Raw genomic sequence first — 21325 nt, forward strand, 5'->3', positions numbered from 1 at the left:
GTATCACGCTGATCGATTTGCGAATGTTGAACCACCCTTGCGTCCCAGGTATGAATCCCACTTGGTCATGAAGGATAATCCTTTTAATGTACTGTTACATCCTATTAGCTAGGATCTTGTTGAGAATTTTGGTGTCCATATTCATCAGGGATATTGGTCTGTAATTCTCCTTTTTGATGGGGTCTTTGCCTGGTTTGGGGATCATGGTAATTCTGGCCTCATTGAACGAATTTGGTAGTTTTCCTTCTGTTTCTATTTTTTGAAACAGCTTCAGGAGAATAGGTATTATTTCTTCTTTGAATATTTGGTAGAATTCCCCGGGGAATCCGTCAGGCCCTGGAGTCTTGTTTTTCGGGAGGTATTTGATAACTGCTTTAATCTCTTCGTATTAATCGGTCTGTTTAAAAAATTAATTTCTTCCTGTTTCAGTCTTGGTAGTTTATAGGTTTCCAGGAAGACATCCATTTCTTCCAGATTATTTAATTTATTGGCATAAAGTTGTTGATAAAAGTTTCTAATGATCCTTCCTATTTCATTGGTGTTGGTTTTGACCTCTCCCTTTTCATTCAGAATTTTGTTAATTTGGGTCCTTTCTCTATTCTTTTGAATAAGTCTGGCCTGTGGCTTATCAATCTTATTTATTCTTTCACAGAACCAGCTTCTAGTTCTGTTGATCTGCTCTACTGTGCTCCTGGTTTCTAATTCACTGATCTCTGCTCTAATCTTGATCAACTGCTTTCTTGTGCATGGTTTAGGCCTATTCTTCTGTTCCTGTTTCAGCTTCTTGAGGTGAGAATATAAAAACTGCATTTTAGATGTTTCTATTTTTTTTAGTGAGGCTTGGATGGCTATATATTTTCCCCTTAGGACCGCCTTTGCAGTGTCCCATAGGTTTTGGACCATTGTGTTTTCATTCTCGTTGGTCTCCATAAATTGTTTAAATTGATTTTTGATTACCTGGTTTATCAAATCATTCTTGAGTAGATGGTTCTTAGTTTCCAAGTGTTTGAGTTTCTTCCAAATTTTTCCTTGTGATTGAGTTCCAATTTCAGAGTTTTGTGGTCTGAGAATATGCAGGGAATAATTTCAGTCTTTTGGTATCGATTGAGACCTCTTTTGTGACCTGGCATATGATCTGTTTTTGAGAATGTTCCATGGGCATTCGAATAGAATGAGTATTCTTTTGTTCTGGGGTGTAGTGTTCTGTATATATCTATGAGGTCCATCTGGTCTAGTATGTCATTCAAAGCTCTTGTTTCTTTGTTGATTTTCTGCTTAGGTGATCTGTCTATTGCTGATAGTGGAGTGTTGAGGTCCCCTACTATTAACATATTTTTTTTTTAAGATTTTATTTATTCATTTGACAGAGACAGAGACAGCGACAGCCAGCGAGAGAGGGAACACAAGCAGGGGGAGTGGGAGAGGAAGAAGCAGGCTCATAGCGGAGGNAACTCGTCGAGTATGGCATTCAAAGCCTTTGATTCTTTGCTTAGTTTTTGCCAGGGTTCAAAGGCAGACGCTCAACCGCTGTGCCACCCAGGTGCCCCTATTATCGTATTTTTATCTATATGTCTCTTTATTCTGTTTAAGAGTTGGCTTGTGTATCTTGATGCTCCCCTGTTGGGGGCATAGATATTTATAATTGTCATATCCACTTGGATTCACCCTTTAAGAATAATATAGTGTCGGGGCGCCTGGGTGGCACAGCGGTTAAGCGTCTGCCTTAGGCTCAGGGTGTGATCCCGGCGTTATGGGATAGAGCCCCACATCAGGCTCCTCTGCTATGAGCCTGCTTCTTCCTCTCNCAAAACCACACTGAGATACCACCTTACGCCAGTTAGAATGGCAAAGATAGACAAGGCAAGAAACAACAATTGTTGGAGAGGATGTGGAGAAAGGGGATCCCTCCTACATTGTTGGTGGGAAAATATAGTTTACCCCCCACTCTGGAAAACAGTGTGGAGGTCCCTTAAAAAGTTAAAAATTGAGTGCCCTTTGATCCAGCAATTGCACTACTGGGTATTTACCCCAAAGATACACACGTAGTGATGAGAAGGGCCATATGCACCCCAATGTTCATAGCAGCATTGTCCACAATAGCTAAATCGTGAAAGGAGCCGAGATGCCCTTGAACAGATGACTGGATTAAGAAGTTGTGGTCCTATTGCGGAAGGCATAAAAAGATAGAAAAATATTCCATGCTCATGGATCGGAAGAATTAACATAGTTAAAATGTCCATGCTACCCAGAGCAATCTACACTTTCCATGCTATCCCAATCAAAATACCAATGACATTTTTCAAAGAACTGGAACAAACAGCCCTTAAATTTTTATGGAAACAGAAAAGGCCCCGAATCTCCAAGGAACTGTTGAAAAGGAAAAATAAAGCTGGGGGCATCACAATGCCGGATTTCGAGCTGTACTACAAAGCTGTGATCACAAAGACAGCATGGTACTGGCACAAAAACAGACACATCGACCAATGGAACAGAATAGAGAACCCAGAAATGGACCCTCGGCTCTTTGGGCAACTAATCTTTGATAAAGCAGGAAAAAACATCCGGTGGAAAAAAGACAGTCTCTTCAATAAATGGTGCTGGGAAAATTGGACAGCTACATGCAAAAGAATGAAACTTGACCACTCTCTCACACCATACACAAAAATAAACTCCAAATGGATGAAAGACCTCAATGTGAGACAGGAATCCATCAAAATTCTAGAGGAGAACATAGGCAACAACTTCTATGACATCGCCCAAAGCAACCTTTTTCATGAAACATCTCCAATGGCAAGAGAAACAAAAGATAAAATGAACTTATGGGACTTCGTCAAGATAAAAAGCTTCTGCACAGCCAAGGAAACAGTCAAAAAAACTAAGAGGCAGCCCACGGAATGGGAGAATATATTTGCAAAGGACACTACAGATAAAGGACTAGTATCCAAGATCTACAAAGAACTTCTCGAACTGAATACAACAGGAAACAAATAAATCAAAAAATGGGCAGAAGATATGAACAGACAGACACTTTTCCAATGAAGACATACAAATGGCTAACAGACACATGAAAAAATGTTCAAAATTATTAGCCATTAGGGAAATTCAAATGAAAACCACACTGAGATACCACCTTAAGCCAGTTAGAATGGCAAAAATAGACAAGGCAAGAAACAACAATTGTTGGAGAGGATGTGGAGAAAGGGGATCCCTCCTACATTGTTGGTGGGAATGCAAGTTGGTACAGCCACTCTGGAAAACAGTGTGGAGGTCCCTTAAAAAGTTAAAAATTGAGCTACCCTATGACCCAGCCATCGCACTACTGGGTGTTTACCCCAAAGTATAGATGTAGTGAAGAGAAGGGCCATATGCACCCCAATGTTTCTAGCAGCATTGTCCACAATAGCTAAATCGTGGATGGTGCCGAGATGCCCTTCAACAGATGACTGGATTAAGAAGCTGTGGTCCATATATACAATGGAATATTACTCAGCTATCAGAAAGAACGATTTCTGCTAGATTCGCTCTCATTTCCGCCCTTACAGGTTCTATATTCTTGTTAATATTTTTTTAAATTTTTTTTTCAAGCCTACACATCATCTTGACCATTGTTACTCAATTCCATTTCTGATAATTTGGCTATATCCATATCCATTAGTTCTGTGGCAGAGGCCACAGACTCATTGTCTTTTCTTGCTGGGGGGGATTTCTCCTTTTTGTCATTCTGATGAGGAGAGGTTGCGGGGTTGTCCAGAGCCCAAATTATTGACCAGGACCTAGGCCGTGCACCCTTGTTTTATAGGGATCTTAGGGATGTGGGCTTCTTGATTTTTTACCCTGCCCTCTGGGGAGGGGCCTGCCGCACTGATATTCATGTAACCCTGTTTGGGTTGAGTCTCCCTGTCCCCTGGGAGGGGGAATGGGGATTGGCACAATGTGAGCTGGTATTTTCGGGCTTTCGTTCTCTGGTGGCTTTCCCTGGTGGTGTTCTGTGGCTCTTCTGAGAGTCAGAGTAGCAGTGGCCGTATCCTAGCCTCTGTCTCAGAACAGAGAGATTGCAGTCCGCTCTCCACTGAGCTCTTCTGGCCTCTTTAACTCTCTTTCTGTTGGTGCTGCTAAAAACCCTGCAGCCAGCATCTCAGCCCTCACTTCCAGGGCTGGAGCGTCTCTGTCCTTTGTGTTTCTAATACTGCCAGCCACCAGCCGCCCCTGCGCACGCTCCCGACCTCCGTGAGCTCCCTGTTTCAGTGAGGTTCACGTGCACTCCGGAGCACAGGTTTTCAGTCTGATCGCGTGCTCGCTCCTAATCCCCCGGTCTCAGTCCGGTTCCAGTGAGCACACCGGAACTCCAGTTTTCAGTTTGGACGTGCCCACGTTCCCAGGCTCACTGTCTCAGTCTGCTCTCTCGTGGGTGCCGGTCCTCGAGTCCACCCACTCCCCCGTGCAGGTGGCTACCGCTTCCCGGCGCACGAGCGCGGCAGCTCCCTCCCCCTTCCGTTTATCTTCCGATATCTGTGCGCGGTTTCACGGCTCCCTGCTTTGTACCTCAATACTCAGCACTGGAGATGTTCATTCGTAGAGATCCAGATGTATCTTCCTGCGTCTCAGGCTGATTCCGTGGATGTTCAGGCTGGTCTGGTACCTATCCAGCTCGACTCAGGGGACCAGCTGAAAAAGGGGATCCCTACTCCTCCGCCATCTTAACTCCCTCAGGTTTTTTTTTTTATTTAGTTTTATTTTTTAACGTAATCTCTACCTCCAATGTGGGGGTCGAACTCATGACCCCGAGATTAAGAGTCACATGCTCTTCTTACTGAGCCAGCCAGGCGCCCCTCACTTAGCATAGTTATTTGGAGGTTCACCCACATGGTTGCATGTATCCATAGCTAGCTTCCTTTTCTTGCTGTGTAGTATTCTATTCTAAGGATAAATCATGGTTTGCTTATCCATCCACCTGTTGATAGACATTTGTATTATCTCAATGGCTATTTTGAATAAAAATTTCAAGAATTTTGTGTTTTTATTTAATTAATTAATTTATTTGAGAGTGTGAACACAAGTGGGGGGATGGGGCAGAGGGAGAGAGAGAGAGAGAGAACCCTAAGCAGACTCCATGCTGAGCGCAGAGCCTGATGTGGGGCTCAATCCCATGACCCAAACCAAGAGTCAGACGCCGCCCGACTGAGCAACCCAGGTGCCCCCCCATGAATGTTTTTCATCAAGTCTTTGTGTGGACATATGCTTTCCTTGCTCTGCGGACATAAAATTACAAGCTGCTTGAACACCTTACAATGGCCAGATGTGTGTAGGCTCTGGAGGGTGATTGAACAAATTGTACAAGGGACATAGGAATGGCCAATGTGGCCAGAGCAGAGGACCCAAGCCTGAGCTTTGCATCTGGCATTTGATGGTTGTGTATTTGATTGCAGGCTATTTTCTTTTTTATGGGCTCTCCATTTTTTCTTAGAACAAAGTCCTGAATTCTTCTTGGCCTCTTTGGATCTCTCACATTGTGCCCAGCCTTCCCTTTCAGGCCCATTACTAGGCCCAGAAGGCGGTGATGACAGCTTAGATATATTGCAGACCTGGAACTCCTGTGTGCACTGTATGTGCATTAGTGTGTGTAATCCTTCCAGGAGCCCCACAAAGGAGGTACCACTTTTATGCTGTCAGTGCAGGGAAGAAACCACAGCTCAGAGAGTTTAACTTGTCCAGGATTGCACAGCTAGTAAGTCGTAGGTTAGATGGTAGACTAGATCCTCTGACTTCGGAGCCAGCAACTTTAACCACAATGTTGTACACTCTTCATCATTGGAAGGGCAGATTGTGCGTGGAATTTAAGATGCCATTTTAAACTGTTCTTCCACATCATGTAGTTAACTCCTGTATTCCTAACTTAGTGTTTCCTCCCGGGGCCTCTTCCCTGGCAGCCCCAACTGGGTCAGATCACTCTGCTGCCCAAAGAGTGCTAGCATCGAGTCAGCCAGGTGAATGAGTGAATGAATTATACTGTCAGATATGCATGTTTGTCATCAGCTTTGTTGAGGTATTATTTACGCATACAAATGTGTAACCACAATTAAGATAAAATTATTTTGATTACTCTAAAAGTTACCTGTGTCCCTAGCAATCTCCCTCCATCCCCAGCCACCACTGTTCTGTTTGCCCTTATAGTTTTGTGTCTTCTAGAATTTTCGATAAACGGAATCATACATTATATAGTCTTTTGTGTCTGTCTGTCTTAGCAGAATGCTTTTGAGATGCATCCGTATGATTGCATGTGTCAGCAGTTCCAGGTATATACTTAAAACCACCTTAAATAGTTATTTTGGAAACAGTCCAGAAATAAATACTTAGCCCCATTTGGGTTTAGACTTGGTTGATAAGTTAGAGCAGCGGTTCCTAAGGGTGCGCCCCAAGATCCTTTCAGAGTGTCCACAGGTCGAAATGATTTTCGTAATAACGCGAAGATATTATTTGCCTTTTTTACTTATTCTCTCAGGGTTTCCAAATATTACTGACATGTGGTATTGCAACAGATTGGATGCAGAAAGATTTGAGAGTCCGTCTGTCTTCTATTAAGCTGTCTGGCTTAAAGAAATTTGTAAAAATGTTAATGCCACTCTCCTCACTAAAAGTTTTTTATTGGAAACTATAAACACTTATTATTTTATTTTATTTTTAAAGAATTTATTTTATTTATTCGACAGAGATAGAGACAGCCAGTGAGAGAGGGAACACAAGCAGGGGGAGTGGGAGAGGAAGAAGCAGGCTCATTGAGGAGGAGCCTGATGTGGGGCTCGATCCCGTAACGCCGGGATCACGCCCTGAGCGGAAGGCAGACGCTTACCGCTGTGCCACCCAGGCGCCCCTATAATCACTTTTTAAATAACAAATATTAATTATATTATAAACATTTAATGGTTTTCTTGTTATTATTAGATACGTGAATAAATATTTTTAAATTTTATTTTAACTTCCTACATGACAAATAGTCATAAAAATAAACCATGTAAACAGAAGATCTTTGGGGGCTTCAGTTTTCTAGTTGTAGAGAAACCCTTAGTCCAAGAAGTTTAGAATCTCTGGACTAGGGACATTTTTGAAAAGGCATCAGGAATAGGATGAGGAAGTCTTGGAGCTGGGTGGGCTTAGAAGAGGGTCTGGAGACCTGGCCTGCGTCGGCTGGAGAAGGAGCCTCCAGCCAGTGGTGCCAGATGGAATGTAGGCTGGAATGCAGAGACAGGCTGTGTCAGCTGCAATCTCATTGTCAGCCCCCTGCTCCCTCCTCAGACCTGGTCAGGCAGGTTCTGTGGATGTTTCAACTCCCTCCAAGGAGCCAGTGGGCAGCCCGTGCCTGAGGCTGGTTTGCGGGGCAGAGATCACGTGGCCTAGAGCCAGCCACTCTCCCGAGATGAAGCTGCAGCTACTGTCTGACTTCAGGCTGGTCACGTGCTGAGGAGCTGATCGATGTCTGTGCTATGTTCTGATCGATCGCAGGACGAGCATAGGAAATCGTCCGGACGGTCTGTTGGCTTTCCGGAGAAACTACGTACCCTCCCCCTTCCCACGCACTCAAGTTCTAAGCTCAGATTGAAAGACTGTCTAAAATAATTATTTTAACAAAAGTAGGTGGGAGGCTAGTCTAATTACTGGCACAATTATTGTGGGGGAAAGCGACATGTGGATTTTGGTTAGTGATTCTGATAATGCTATTAATAAACGGGAGCAAAATTGCACCTACAGTCTTTGACCTGTTAATTGCTCTTCTCTTACAGGCGAAAGGGCCTGTGGTTCCGACTGAGGAAGATACTTCTCTGTGTTCTGGGATTGTATGTTGCCATTCCATTTCTCATCAAACTATGTCCTGGGATACAGGCCAAACTGATTTTCTTGAATTTCGGTAAGTACCACATGCCCACTTTGCCTTGAATTTTAGTAAGAGTCCATTTGCATGATGATTTATATATTTTTATATCTACCACTCAGATCAAGAAATAGAACATTTCTATTACCCAGAAAGTTCCCTGTGCCCCTTCCCAGTTACAGGCTGCTGCAGTGTCGACGTTGCCCTCCAGGGCTAACAGTTGTGTGCACAGGTAACCCCTGCTTCGGTGGGGGTCCTCCTTTAGGGCAGTGGGTGAGGATGTTAACAGTGCTGTGTTGGACGTGCTCTGCCCTTGTGCCATCTAGCCCTTGTGCCCAGTGCTCTCACTGCCCTTGGAAAAGATGACCACTGAAAGGTGACCACCTTAAACAAAAATAATTAGGACTTTTTTCTTTAAAAATAAAAAAAAAAACAAAACTCAGCATGACATGCTTTGGTTTCTGTGGAATTATATGCTGACTCTATGGGTGTTGTAGTCTCCCTGAGTTAACTTAGACCTTGTGTGTTCCAAAGGTGGGTTTTTTTTCATGCTGTGTATTTACTTTTGTGCAAGTGGGAGGAGAAAGGTCCAGAAGTCTCAAGCTTAGGAAGTAGAAGACAGAGGGCTCCCAGGTACATAATTGCTGGTAACAATCCTCTTAAGGAGCATCATTTTACACCTTCAAGATGAGGCTAGGAGGGAAGAGGCCGGATCTGTGAGTGTTAGGGTTTGAAGACAGAACGTGGTGCTTGGCACACGGCAGGTACTCCTTCAGCGATGACCTTCAGCTTGGGTTGCAGGTATGGGAGCATCTGAACCAGCCGAGGCGGGCTCTGTGTATGCTCTTAGCTGTTGGTTTGCAAAGAGTAGGTTTGGACCTTGTGTATTTGGGAGGAAAGGTTTGAAAGCTGTGGCTGATGCCGTGGGAGGCAGCAGGGTTGCCGGTAGAGAGGAGGGAGGAGGAAGAGCATGAAGATGAGGGGGAGGACACACAGGAGGTGTTGGGATGGCTCACGTGTGCCTGTGGCCGGGGACACGCGGGTTGAGGGGTGGCATGGGGCCAGGCGTGTCAGGGCTCCAGAGCCCTCATCTGTAGTACTGCAGTGCTGCAGGCTGTGTAGGCGCCTGGGCATACAAGTTCATGTTTACGAAGTCTACAGTGGACTTAATCACAGGAACTTGGAAGTCGCTGGCTGCAAAGGGCATTTCTGCTCTAAAGAGGAACAGCAGGAGGAGGAAGAGAAATAGTAAGGTCAGTGTTTAATACTTTGTAAATCTAAAGCAAGTTTTTTAATTTGGTGTCTTAAAATAAGTGTAAAATACTTGTAATACCAAGAGGCATTTGATTTTTCTAATGGAAATGTAGCTGAACTTCGAGGAATTTATCCTCTCTAAGTTTTTGTCAGTGTGAGAGGCGCAAACTTAAAAGGAACTAACAGCATACTAAAATCAAGGGAGTTTTGATTTTCCGACTTTAACCCTTAAATGTCCACAGTCGGTCCATCGTAGGAGAGAGTTTGGGTTTACATATAAATGCAGAGCTCCCGGGTTGCAGATAACCTGATGTCAGACTTTAGGAGGGACTCTGAATGGCTTTTCCAACTCTGTAGGCCTCCGGGTGCCTTGGGCAAGTGCCTTTGCCACATGGTGGGGTCTCAGCAAATATTTGAATTGAATTGCTTTTCTTCAGATCAGTTATTTGGGCTACTTTAGACACAGCGCACAAGTGTTGCTTGGTTGGTTTCCTAATGAAATGGTAGGATGTTCCACAGAGCAGAACTTTGGGTTCTCCAAATCCAGTCCCCTGCACCTCCACAAGGAGATGCCAGTCGCTTACCCTTACCTTCCAGATGTCCACTGTGTGGCCGTGCGGTCGCCTCCTGCAGCGGTTGTAAAGGAGGTGGTTTCGTTAGCTGTCTGTGCTGCCTCCTCTGGGGGGGAGTGGGGGTCTCCAGTGCTGGCCTGCAGTGGTTTGCCAGTTCCAGCCCATGGTGCTGGAGGGGTAGCACCTCCATTTTTGTCTCCTCAAAACGTGGGTCATGATCCTGTGGATTTCCGTTTGGAGTCTAAAGGAAGTCTAAACAATCTTTTGGGCCTCAAAACAAAATCGAGGAATATATTCTTAAGTTCACACAAATCTACCTGAAATCACATTCATAAATCAGATAAATAAGCTGTAGAAAAAGCATAGGCATTATTCTACTTTAAATATATTTTCATAAGCAAAAACTACATGAGCATTCCAAAAACAGAAGAAGAAAAGATCTTTCTGAGGAAATTATTAATGTTGTTGCTGATCTGTTTCCTGCTGGTCTCTTTTGTCTGCGTCTCTACACATAAACGTCAGTATATGTGCTTTTCACCTACTCAGGTTCCAAAGTCTGATTCCAGTGTCAGTGATGTTGGGTGATACCCAGTATTTTGTGGTCTGGAAGTCTAGATGACTTTTTTTGTTCTTGTTACATTGAAGTACAGTTGGCATACAGTAGGATATTAATTTCAGGGGTACAACACAGGTTTGACAAGTGTATGCATTACTCCGCGCTCGTCACAGGAAGTGTCGTCACCATCTGTCAGCATCCTGACTACAGCAGGATTGACCGTATTCCCTATGCTGTACTTCTCATCTCCGTGTTGTGTATATTTAACAGGAAGTTTGTACCTTTTAATCTCTTTCCCCTATTTTGCCCATCTCCCCACCCCCTCCCCCTCTGGCAACCACCAATTTGTTCTCTTTATTTGTGGGTCTGTTTCAGGTTTTTGTTTGTTTCAGTTTGTTCCTTTCTTTTGTTTTTTAGATGCCACATGTAAGTGAAATCCTATGGTATTTGTCTTTCTCTGTCTGACTATTTCACTTAGCGTACATAATGCCCTCTAGGTCTACTCACGTTGTCCCAGATGGCAAGATCTCATCCTTGTTTATGGCTGAGTAATGAAGCCTAGATATCTTCTCTGCATTTCTTCGCCCTTGGATCCGGAACTGTCTCTCGGTGAGAAGGAATGTTTTGGTTCAGAGGCCTGCACAGAGCTGCTCCTCTCTTCATATTATCTTCGGCCTTTTTTGGGAAATAGGTTAGATATATGAATTATGTATTTGTTTTTAAAGCAGAAGGCCAGCCAGTCCGCTTCAACATTCTCCAGGATAATAATTCTTATGCTTCCTCTTAGCAGTCCTTTTTAACCCTTGATAGCTTTCCTTCTTTCCTTTTAAAATTTTTTTGAGTAATTGACACATAGTATTGCATTGGTTTCAGGTGCCCAACATAGTGATTAGGCTGTGCTCACTGTGAGTGTAGCCACCGTCTGTTACCATAAATGTGATGACAGTATCATTGCCTATATTCCTCATGCTGTGCCTTTCATCCCTGTGACTTACTTATTCTAGACCTGGAAACCTGTACCTCCCACTTCCCTTCCCCCATTTTGCCCGTCCGCCCATGCCTCTCCCCTCTGGCAATCATCAGTTTGTTCTCTGTGTTTACAAACAGATCAGGTCTGATTCTGCTTTTTGTTTGTTTATTCATTTGTTTTTGTTTTAGATTCCACATAATGAGTGAAATCATATGGTATTTTTTGTCTTTCTCTGCCTGACTTATTTCACGTAGCATTATACACTCTAGGTCCATCTATGCTGTCACAAATGGCAAGATATTGTCCATTTTTATGGCTGTGTAATAGTCTAGTGTATGTGTGTATACTACATTGTCCTTATCCATTCGTCTATCCATGGACACTTGGGCTTCTTCTGTATCTTGGCTATTGTAAATAATGCTGCAGTAAACATGGGGGTGCGTGTATCCTTTCAAATTAGTGTTTTCATTTTCTTTGGGTAAATACCCAGTAGTGGAATTATTGGATCGTACGGTATTTCTGTTTTTAATTTTTTGAGGAACCTCCCTACTATTTTCCTTTCTTATCCCCTTTGCTCTTATGGAAGGCCCTACAGCCCCCATCACAGTGTTAGAATTTGATAAAACCCAGAGAGGCCTCTGCCCTCCCCTTGTCGGCACCACACCTCTTCCAGTGCATCGGTGACTGGGATGAGGGGTAGCCCCGATATTTAAAATCTTAAGGCAGTCAAAAGTGTCCATTGTGGCTAAGTAGCTGTAGCCTCTCACCCTATCATGTATTTTGCAGATGGACTAAAAGGATGGTAGAACAGGTCATTTTCCATTCAGTCGTGTCCTCACTGGTTATTCGCTGAACACTGTTTGTGCAGATCCTCTCTAAATCATGCCCTCTGGTATGTGGTTGCCAGTAAATGACAGGGCGGCCAGAGGGTGAATAATGAAAAATGGGAAGGAGGGGAAGCCAGAGGTGGGGTTGAAGCAGCTGGATGTGTCTTGCAGGCCTGTGGGCACAGCAGCATGTGTATTGGGTTCCTGGGTTGTGTGCTTAAGCTGTGTGTGAGGCCGAACTTGTATAGCTAGCAATGAGGGGCTGGTCACTGTCCCGGACTCCTCACTCCTGCCCCTGCCCCGTGCCCTGTGGACTGCCTGTTCTGTGTCCCTGCTCCAACCCTGTGAATGAAGCAGGGCCCCGAGGGTCATGGGGCCAAGGGATAACACAGGAGGTCAGGGGGCCCTGGTACCCACCTGTTTCTGGCCAGCAGGAGTGAGGTGTGTTCTGGCCTGGGCATATCCTGTCACCCTCCTCCTGCACCCCTTGACCCCGTCCGTTTGTGGCATTTTGCTTACTCAGACCAGTAGTTACCAGTGGTTCCTCTGGCCACACCTCCCTGGAGCTGTCTGACCTCCTGGACTGACCCTGGACCTCCGCTCTCCGGAGGGGCCCCACGGGAAGAGAGGCACATGGGCGGCAGCTGCTGGACTCAGTGCATTTGCTGCCGCCTTCTTCACAGTTATTTCTGAAACAGAAGAAAAGTGGACTGGAAGATAAGTTTTGTGGAATGAGGTCCTCCTGGAGGGGACTCTGGCTTCTCAGTTTCTAGATTTCTCAGGCCTGAAGCTTTTGGGATTAGCTGCTAATCCTCATTAAACACTCTTCACAGGTAGGGCGTTCCCTTTGAGCTGTGGGGTCATGTGGAAGTAGCTTGGCCGCCTTCTCCCCCAGCACAGAACCCGCCAAAGCCTGAGAGTTGAGCCAGTGGAAGCCAAGTGCCCTCAGCCCTTGATGACACGCACTTTCTGTTTGGCAAGGGGGCTGGGGGTGGGTAATTCCAGTCTCAGGAGCAGAATTAAGGGAACCTGGGTGTGGGGTGGAACAGTGGGCATGGGGTTTGGGTTTTCAGAGTTTGATTGAGGAAGTCATTTCACTTCACAGTTGTCAGGTGACGAATGGGCTCGTGAAGCTGCAGCCGTCAGCTCCACAGCGTGGAACAATGTCCCAGGATGGAGACCACAGGAGTAGGTACCCGCATCTGAAACAGCACGGGAAACACAGGCCCTTGCCAGCCTTCTTTCTGGTCAGGAGCCTTCTCTGAGTCCCCTTGCCAGAGTAAAATCTGACCCCCATAGCATGGCTGCCCTGGTCCCCGGGGGCTGCTGTAACAAATACCACAAACTGGATGGCTTAAAACAGCAGAAATTTATCCTCTCCCACTTCTAGAGCCTGGAAGCCTGAGATCAAGGTGTCAGCAGGGCCACGCTCCCTGAGACTCTGGGCACGGTCCTTCCTTGCCTCCTCCAGGCCTCTGGTGGTGGCCAGGAGTCTGTGGTGTCTCCCTCGGCCTGTGACTGCACGCCTCCAGCCTCTGCCTCTGTCATCACGCAGCTGGCTTCTCCCGGTACCAGTCCACTGTCTTCCTCTGTCCCTTCCGTGTCTGTGTCCCAGTTTTCCCTTCTGATAGGGACACCAGGTCTACTGGATTGAAGTCCACCTTCATGGCCTCACTTTAGCTTGATTATCTCTGTGAAGACCCTGTATCCAAATAAGGTCACGTTCTGATGGACTGGGAGTTGGGACTTGTGTGTCTTTCGGGGTATCCTGAAAAGGACATGAGGGCCATTCACCTTTCTTCCTTCCTGTGTCATTAGTCAAGAGTGCGGGCTGTGGGGTCAGGCTGCCCGGGTGCAAGTCCCAGGGCTGTGAGACAGGAGCTGGTGACCTCACAAGAGCTCTAAAGCTGAAGAGGTGGCGTGCACATCACAGGAGGCGCTGCAGGACGGTGCGCACGGCATGGGGCCGGCATGGCGGCAGCACCAGGACGTGTGATGCCACCCTTTTGATGCCCCTTTTTTCTTTTGAGAGAAAGACATAATTAAAGTTAAAAAAAAATTAGCCTTCCCTTGGGGGAGAGGTGGATTAAGAAGCTGAAAGTACCAACGGCAGCCCTTGTGGGAAGATTTATCTCCTTGCATGCTCTGAAATGCTCAGGGACTCCCTGGGGAAGGAGCATGTGTGCGTCTCCATGTCCTCACGAGTGTGTATTTAATTTCTTCAGCAAATGTGTATTGAGCTTCCGTGGGCATTTGAGGAGCGAGAGCCAAATGTGCAGGTATGTGGCCAGAGAGTACTCAGGTGGAGAGGACAGCAAGTGCAAAGGCCCCGAGGGGGAGATCAAAGGTTGTGGCTCAGGAACAGGACGGTAGTGGGAGATGAGCACGTTTGGCTTTTGCGCCGTGTGGATAAGTGCAGTTCTGTAATGAAATAGCTCTCTTCACCAAAGAAAACTGTACAGAGGTGTGTGACTCCCTTATACAAGGTAGGATTGCCTTGAGGCCAGGACCCTCCTGCTGTTTGTCGCTACCCCCTTTGGGAGTTGCCATTTGATAAAGTGAGTAAATCTCGCCTCAAGGTTTGGGTTTTTTTTTTTTTTTTTTACATTTTTCAATCTTTGGGGCACCTGGGGGGCTCAGTTGTTTTAGCATCCGACTCTTTATTTCAGCTTTGGTCATGATCTCAGGGACAAGAAATCGAGCCCTGTGCTGGGCTTCACGGTGAGCTTGGAGCGTGCTTAAGATTCTCTTTGTCCCTCTCCCACTCCCCTGCACCTTGCTCACATGCTCTCTCTCTCTCAAAAAGAAAAAAATTAAAATTTTCAATTTTTGACTAAATATAGCTTTAAAAATTGTGTTCACCATAAGCAGTGACAGTGCAACAGTGTATAAAGGTAAAATTAAATCTCCCCCCCCGCCCATGAGTGCGTGTGTGCATGTGTGTTCACACACCCACTTTGGTAACAGCCTGGCCTATGTCTTCCTTTATTTCTTTCTGAGTCCCCTGTGGGTTGTGACGTTGAATACATTTGCTTGTTTTTACAGTAACGTTATGAGGCAAATGCAGCATATATGGTCGTCTCACTCCTTCTCTGCTCTTCTACCTATACTGCGTGGGCATTCCTCCACGTTAGTGGGCCTCAGTTGGTCTCCAGCTAATGGCCCCTAGATTTTCCACAGTGTGGGCGCATTACAGAATTCGGCTCTGTTGGCAGGTGACCTGTTAAATGTAGGGCTCCTGTTGTACAGTTCCACTTGGCGTCACTCAACTCTAGATGGGCTCTGTGGATTCCCTGCACCCAAACCTCATCTCCTGCTTGCCTCTCTGCATGAAGTGACAGCACTAGAAACTTCAGGACCCCATTTAACAGACACACACCCACATTCACTTGGTGACCAAGTCCTGTGGCCTTGGCTCCAGAACACACCACCCACCTGTCACCTTTCCCATTGTCCCTACCGCCACCATCCAGGTTCCAGCCTTCAGTTGTGGCTTAGCCAGGCCTGGCTGGCGTCCCCATCTCTAGACTCTCTCATGGCCAGGAGGTCCCTCAGGCCCCTCGGGGATCTTTTCTTCCCTCACTTTTGTCTTTCTGCCGTGAACAACCATCAGGGGTCCGTCTGTTCTCGGACTTCATCCTTGCTAGAGGACGTGCAGGTGTGCCCACAGCATCCCAGTGCATGCTCACCCAGCCCTGCACCTGAGGCTGGGGGCTCTGCGTACCTGGCAGTCTTGGGTTGGAGAAGACTTGGCACTTCCTGAGAGCTTCACCTCTGCTGTGTGTACACGTGTGTGTCCGTCTGCCCTCACTAATCCTGGTTTCCATCTCTTTGTCCCCCACAGTGAGGGTTCCCTATTTCATTGACTTGAAAAAACCACAGGATCAAGGTTTGAATCACACGTGTAATTACTACCTCCAGCCAGAGGAAGACGTGACCATTGGAGTCTGGTGAGTGCCCGGCAGCGTGGCCAGGGTTGTCCAAGACAATTGCCTGTCCATTTTTTATTCTCCCCCTCTCCGTTTCCAAAGCAGAGACCTTGGCTAGATTTGATCCTAATGGAGCACAATGTGATAGCATCAGATCTGTTCCGAGGTTTTCAAACAGCAAAGGTTTTGTGAACTAGGCTGTTTGTAGAAGAGGGCCTTATTTCTGGGGGAAAAAAGAGAGTATGAGCACAGAATTGTGAGCACAGATTTGAGATATACCCTTTCTTCTCAGAGAAGGGAATGTTTAGACATTGAAAACAGCTGGATTTCTTTCACACAAAGTGCTTCCAGCCACTGATAATGGTGGTGTTTGCTCTCTTCTTGTATTGACTATTTTTGAGCTACAAATTTAAATTGGACTTAAGTTCTGTGACTTCTGTCTCCTTGGAATATGTTTTCCTGCTTTCCCTCCATGGACAAGTGGGTGTTTCTGAACAACTAAATTAAAATTGACAAACTTTTCTGTGGCATTTTCTTTCTTCTCTCAGAAGCAGCTTGGCATCACTGCCCCTTTATGTAGCTGGGTTTCTCTTTCAGCAGCCATGACGTCTCCTGCCCTCGCAGAAAACTGCTGGGTACATGAGATGCTTCTAAACAAAATGCTGTGGGTGGCTTCCCAGTGTGGGCTGTGAGGAAGTTCAGCCATACCTAATGGTCTCGGGTAAAGAGCATAAAATGGGGAGATTATTATTCTAGGAGTTAATGCTGAGACTAGCTTTTGTTATTTCTGGTTTAATTTAATCTTACTAATTACACAATTAGTGCATGGGACACTTTGCTCTTGTGTCATTAGAAGCTTGATGTGTTTTGCTCAGAGCTATTTGGTAGGGAATTTGTCAGCCCCCCTGCTGGACAGGGGATTGTTAGTGGGGACCTCTTCCTTGGGTAGTAGTTAGGGCAATCTACTGAGGGAGAGGTGTTTGTGGTTCTGATACTTAGGCTGAAAGCTCCCACAGTAATCACCCAAGAAGGTTGTACTTAGGGACAGCAATGGCGAGACTCAGCTTAGTGACAGCCAGGCTGTGTGCTGCTGGGCCCTGGCTGGCCGGCCCAGGTCTGTGCCCCATATTGTCATGAGGACGCTGTGGGCCCTCGGGCAGCAGTAGGCCTTGTTCTCAGCTGCCTGTCTGTGGGCATAAGCTCTCCATCTGGCAGGGGGAAGGGTATAGGAACCTGGGAATAGGGTTCTTCTCCTCTGGCTGGGAGCTTCCTGGGCCTTTGTCAAGAGCACTGGGTTTGGGGTAAGCTGGCTCCTGGAAGTACATCAGTGTCCAGGATCTTTAAAATGTGCCTTTTGGTCCCATGGGTTTATAATTACCAAAGAGTGATTATGGTCAGAACCACCCAAAGTGTGATCTTCTGGAATGGGTCAAAGAAACAGAAGTGAAATGCTGAGGAGCACCTGGGGGGCTCAGTCGGTTAAGGGTCTGACTCTTGATTTTGGCTCAGGTCATGATCTCAGGGGCATGTGATTGAGCCCCATGTCATGCTCTGCACTGGGCATGGGGTTTGCTTAAGATTCTCTTTCTGCCCCTCCCTCCTCTACCCTCTGAAGAAGAGGAAGAGGAAAAAGAAGAAGAAGGGGAAGGAGAAGAAGTGAAATGCTGGAACTTAAGAGCTAGAAAATTTTAAAATGGCCGTTAAATATCTTCAAGTTTCTTGCTAATAAATGTGAATATGTTTTACAGAAAAACATTATTCATTCAGGGGCGCCTGGGTGGCACAGTTGTTAAGCGTCTGCCTTCGGCTCAGGGTGTGATCCCGGTGCTCTGGGATCGAGCCCCACATCAGGTTCCTCTGTTAGGAGCCTGCTTCTTCCTCTCCCACTCCCCGTGCTTGTGTTCCCTCTCTCGCTGGCTGTCTCTCTCTGTCGAATAAATAAATAAAATCTTTAAAAACAAACAAACAAACAAAAAAAAAAACCTTATTCATTCAGACCCTCCCCAGCAATTAACAGCATTTGATGTGGACTGACTTCAGATTAACTAGACCATCTCCCCAAGGGAGAGTTCTGGCTAGAGAGACTGAGTGCACCTGCCCGGCCAGGTGTGGGATGAGCTGGGCTGACACCAATCCATCCGTGTAGCATGTTGGCTTGTGCATCTCCTCCTGCAGAGATGGGTCTGCTCCCAGATGCCTTGTGAGCAGGCTCTGGAATCTGCTGTCCGTTAGAAATGGTGCTTTAACTAATGAAGCATCGAACTTTACATCAGAATCCGGGGATGTACTGTATGGTGACTAACATAATATAATAAAAAATCATTAAAAAAAAAAAAAGAAATGGTGCTTTAAGGATGTCCAGCTCATAAAGATCAGTGTCGCTGAATTATGGCCTCTGACAGCACGAACTATCATAAGTAGTTGTGAGTTAAGTTGTATACAGCTTAGACTAGATAGTCCAAGATGGCAGAGGACTTAGTTTCGTCAGGTCCCAGGAGCTCAGCTAGATGGCTATCAAATCATTCTGAACACCTGTGAACTCAACCAGAGATCTAAGAAAAGAATAGCTGCAACTCTACAAATAGAAAAGTGACCACTCTGCAAGGTAGGAGGTGCAGAGAAGTGAATCCGAGTGATATGTGGGCAGATAAGCCGCAGGGGGAGGGGGCTCTGTAAGCCGGCTACTGGAGTGATACAGCAGTGGAGCACAAAATTGGAACTTTTAGAAGTCTGCTCCAGTGAGGGACGTCCCTGCCTGAAAGGTGCTCAGGTGGTGAAATCCTAGGTGGGACAGTGTGGTCTCAGGATCCTTGGGTCACAGGAAGACCGGGGGTGCCTGAGTGCGGCAGAGCTCCCAAATATTAGAGCTGGGAAGCCGACTGCAATCAGTGAGCCCAGGACTGGGCTCTCAGCTCGGGGTGGCCATAAACTGTGAACCGTGGCGCGGTTGGGCGACTGCTGTCCAAGCAAGGGCTGAGCAACTGCAGAGGGATACATGATACCATGAAATGAAACAATATTAGAATAATTGGGATCCTAGAAGAAGAGGAAAGAGGGAGAGGGGCAGAAGGTATACTGGAACAAATTATAGCAGAGAACTTGCCTAATGTGGGGAGAAAACAAACATCCAAGTCCGAGGCACAGAGAACCCCCCCTCAAATATCAATAAAAATAGGTCAACACCCCGACATATATATATAATAGTGAAACTTGCAAACCTCAAAGACAAAGAGAAATCCTGAAGGCAGCCCTGGATAAGAGGTCTGTAACCCACAAGGGTAGAAACATAAGGCTGGCAGTAGACCTATCCACAGAGACCCAGCAGGCCAGAAAGTACTGTCATTGATATATTCAGGGTGCTAAATGAAAAAAATACGGAGCCAAGAATACTTTATCCAGCTAGAATGTCATTCAAAATAGAAGGAGTCATAGAACGCCTCCAGGACCAAACAAACAGAAACTGAAAGAATTAGTGATTGCTAAACCAGCCCTGCAAGAAATATTAAAAGGGATCCTTTAAGTGAAGAGAGAGCCAAAAAGTAGCATAGACCAGAAAGGAACAGAGGCAATATACAGAAACAGTGATTTTACAGGTTATAAAAAAGCACTAAATTCATATCTTTCAGTAGTTGCTCTGAATGTAAATGGGCTAAGTGCTCCAGTCAAAAGACACAGGGTATGGAATGGATAAAGAAGCAAGACCCATCCATATCCTGTCTGCAAGAGACTCATTTTCGACCCAAAGGCACATCAGATTGAAAGTGAGGGGGTGGAAAACAATTTATCATGTTAATAAACATCAAAAGAAAGTTGGGGTGGCAATCCTTATATCAGACAAATTAGATTTTAAGCCAAAGACTGTAATAAGAGGGGCGTCTGGGTGGCACAGCGGTTAAGCGTCTGCCTTCGGCTCAGGGCGTGATCCCGGCGTTATGGGATCGAGCCCCACATCAGGCTCCTCCACTGGGAGCCTGCTTCTTCCTCTCCCACTCCCCCTGCTTGTGTTCCCTCTCTCGCTGGCTGTCTCTATCTCTGTCAAATAAATAAATAAAACCTTTAAAAAAAAAAAAAAGACTGTAGGGGCACCTGGGTGGCACAGCGGTTAGGCGTCTGCCTTCGGCTCAGGGCGTGATCCCGGCGTTATGGGATCGAGCCCCACATCAGGCTCTTCCGCTATGAGCCTGCTTCTTCCTCTCCCACTCCCCCTGCTTGTGTTCCCGCTCTCACTGGCTGTCTCTATCTCTGTCGAATAAATAAATAAATAAAATCTTTAAAAAAAAAAAAAAAGACTGTAATAAGAGATGAAGGACACTATATCATAATTAAAGATTCTGTACAAGAAGATCTAACAGTTATAAACATTTATGCCCCTAATATGGGAGCAGCCAATTACATAAACCAATTAATAACAAAATTAAACAAACACATAGATAATAATACAATAATAGTAAGGGACTTTATTATTTTTTCAAAGATTTTATTTATTTCACAGAGAGAGAGCACAAGGAGGGGGAGCAGGCTTCTTACTGAGCAAGGAGCCTGATGTGGGGCTTGATCCCAGGACTCTGGGATCATGACCTGAGCTGAAGGCAGATGCTTAACTGACTGAGCCACCGATGCTCCAATGGTAGGGGACTTCAACACCCCACTCACTGCAATGGACAGATCATTTAAGTAGAAGATCAACAAGGAAACAAGGGTTTGAATGACATACTGGACTGTACTTCACAGATATATTCGGAGCATTTCATCCTAAAGCAACAGAATACACACTCTCCTCAAGTGTACATGGAACATTCTCCACAATAGATCACATACTGGGTCACAAATCAGGTCTCAACTAGGACCAGAAGATTGAGATTATTCCATGCATATCTTTGGACCATGATGCTTTGAAACTGGAGCTCAATCTCAAGAGGAAACTTGGAAAAAACTCAAATACATGGAGTCTAAAGAGCATCCTCCTAAAGAATGAATGGGTCAACCAGGAAATTAAAGAAGAATTCAATTCAAAGAAACAAATGAAAATGAAAACACAACTGTTCAAAACCTTTGGGATGTAGCAAAGGTCCTAAGAAGGAAGTATATACAAGCCTTTCTCAAGAAACAAGAAAGGTCTCAAATAAACAACTTAACCTTACATCTAAAGGAGCTGGAGAAAGAACAGCAAATAAAGCCTAACCCCAGCAGGAGAAGAGAATTAATAAAGATTAGAGCAGAAATCAATGAAATAGAAACCAAAACAACAGTAGAACAGATCAATGAACCTAGGAGCTTGTTCTTTGAAAGAATTTTAAGATTGATAAACCCCTGGCCAGACTTACCAAAGAAAAGAGAAAGGACCCAAATAAAA

General features: G+C 45.6%; 1 protein-coding gene across 1 annotated transcript in view; it reads left to right on the plus strand.

Moving 5' to 3' along the window:
* Positions 1-7411: 7411 nt before the first annotated feature.
* Positions 7412-21325, plus strand: part of ABHD12 (abhydrolase domain containing 12, lysophospholipase) — a 31838-nt gene continuing 17924 nt past the window's right edge. The window contains exons 1-3 of the mRNA XM_019793110.2: positions 7412-7449; positions 7776-7900; positions 15888-15993. Of these exons, the coding sequence (XP_019648669.1) occupies positions 7412-7449; positions 7776-7900; positions 15888-15993 (269 nt within the window). The remainder of the gene's footprint in view (positions 7450-7775; positions 7901-15887; positions 15994-21325) is intronic.

The sequence above is a fragment of the Ailuropoda melanoleuca genome, chromosome 6 (assembly GCF_002007445.2).
Source record: "Ailuropoda melanoleuca isolate Jingjing chromosome 6, ASM200744v2, whole genome shotgun sequence".
Classification (NCBI taxonomy): Eukaryota; Metazoa; Chordata; class Mammalia; order Carnivora; family Ursidae; genus Ailuropoda; species Ailuropoda melanoleuca.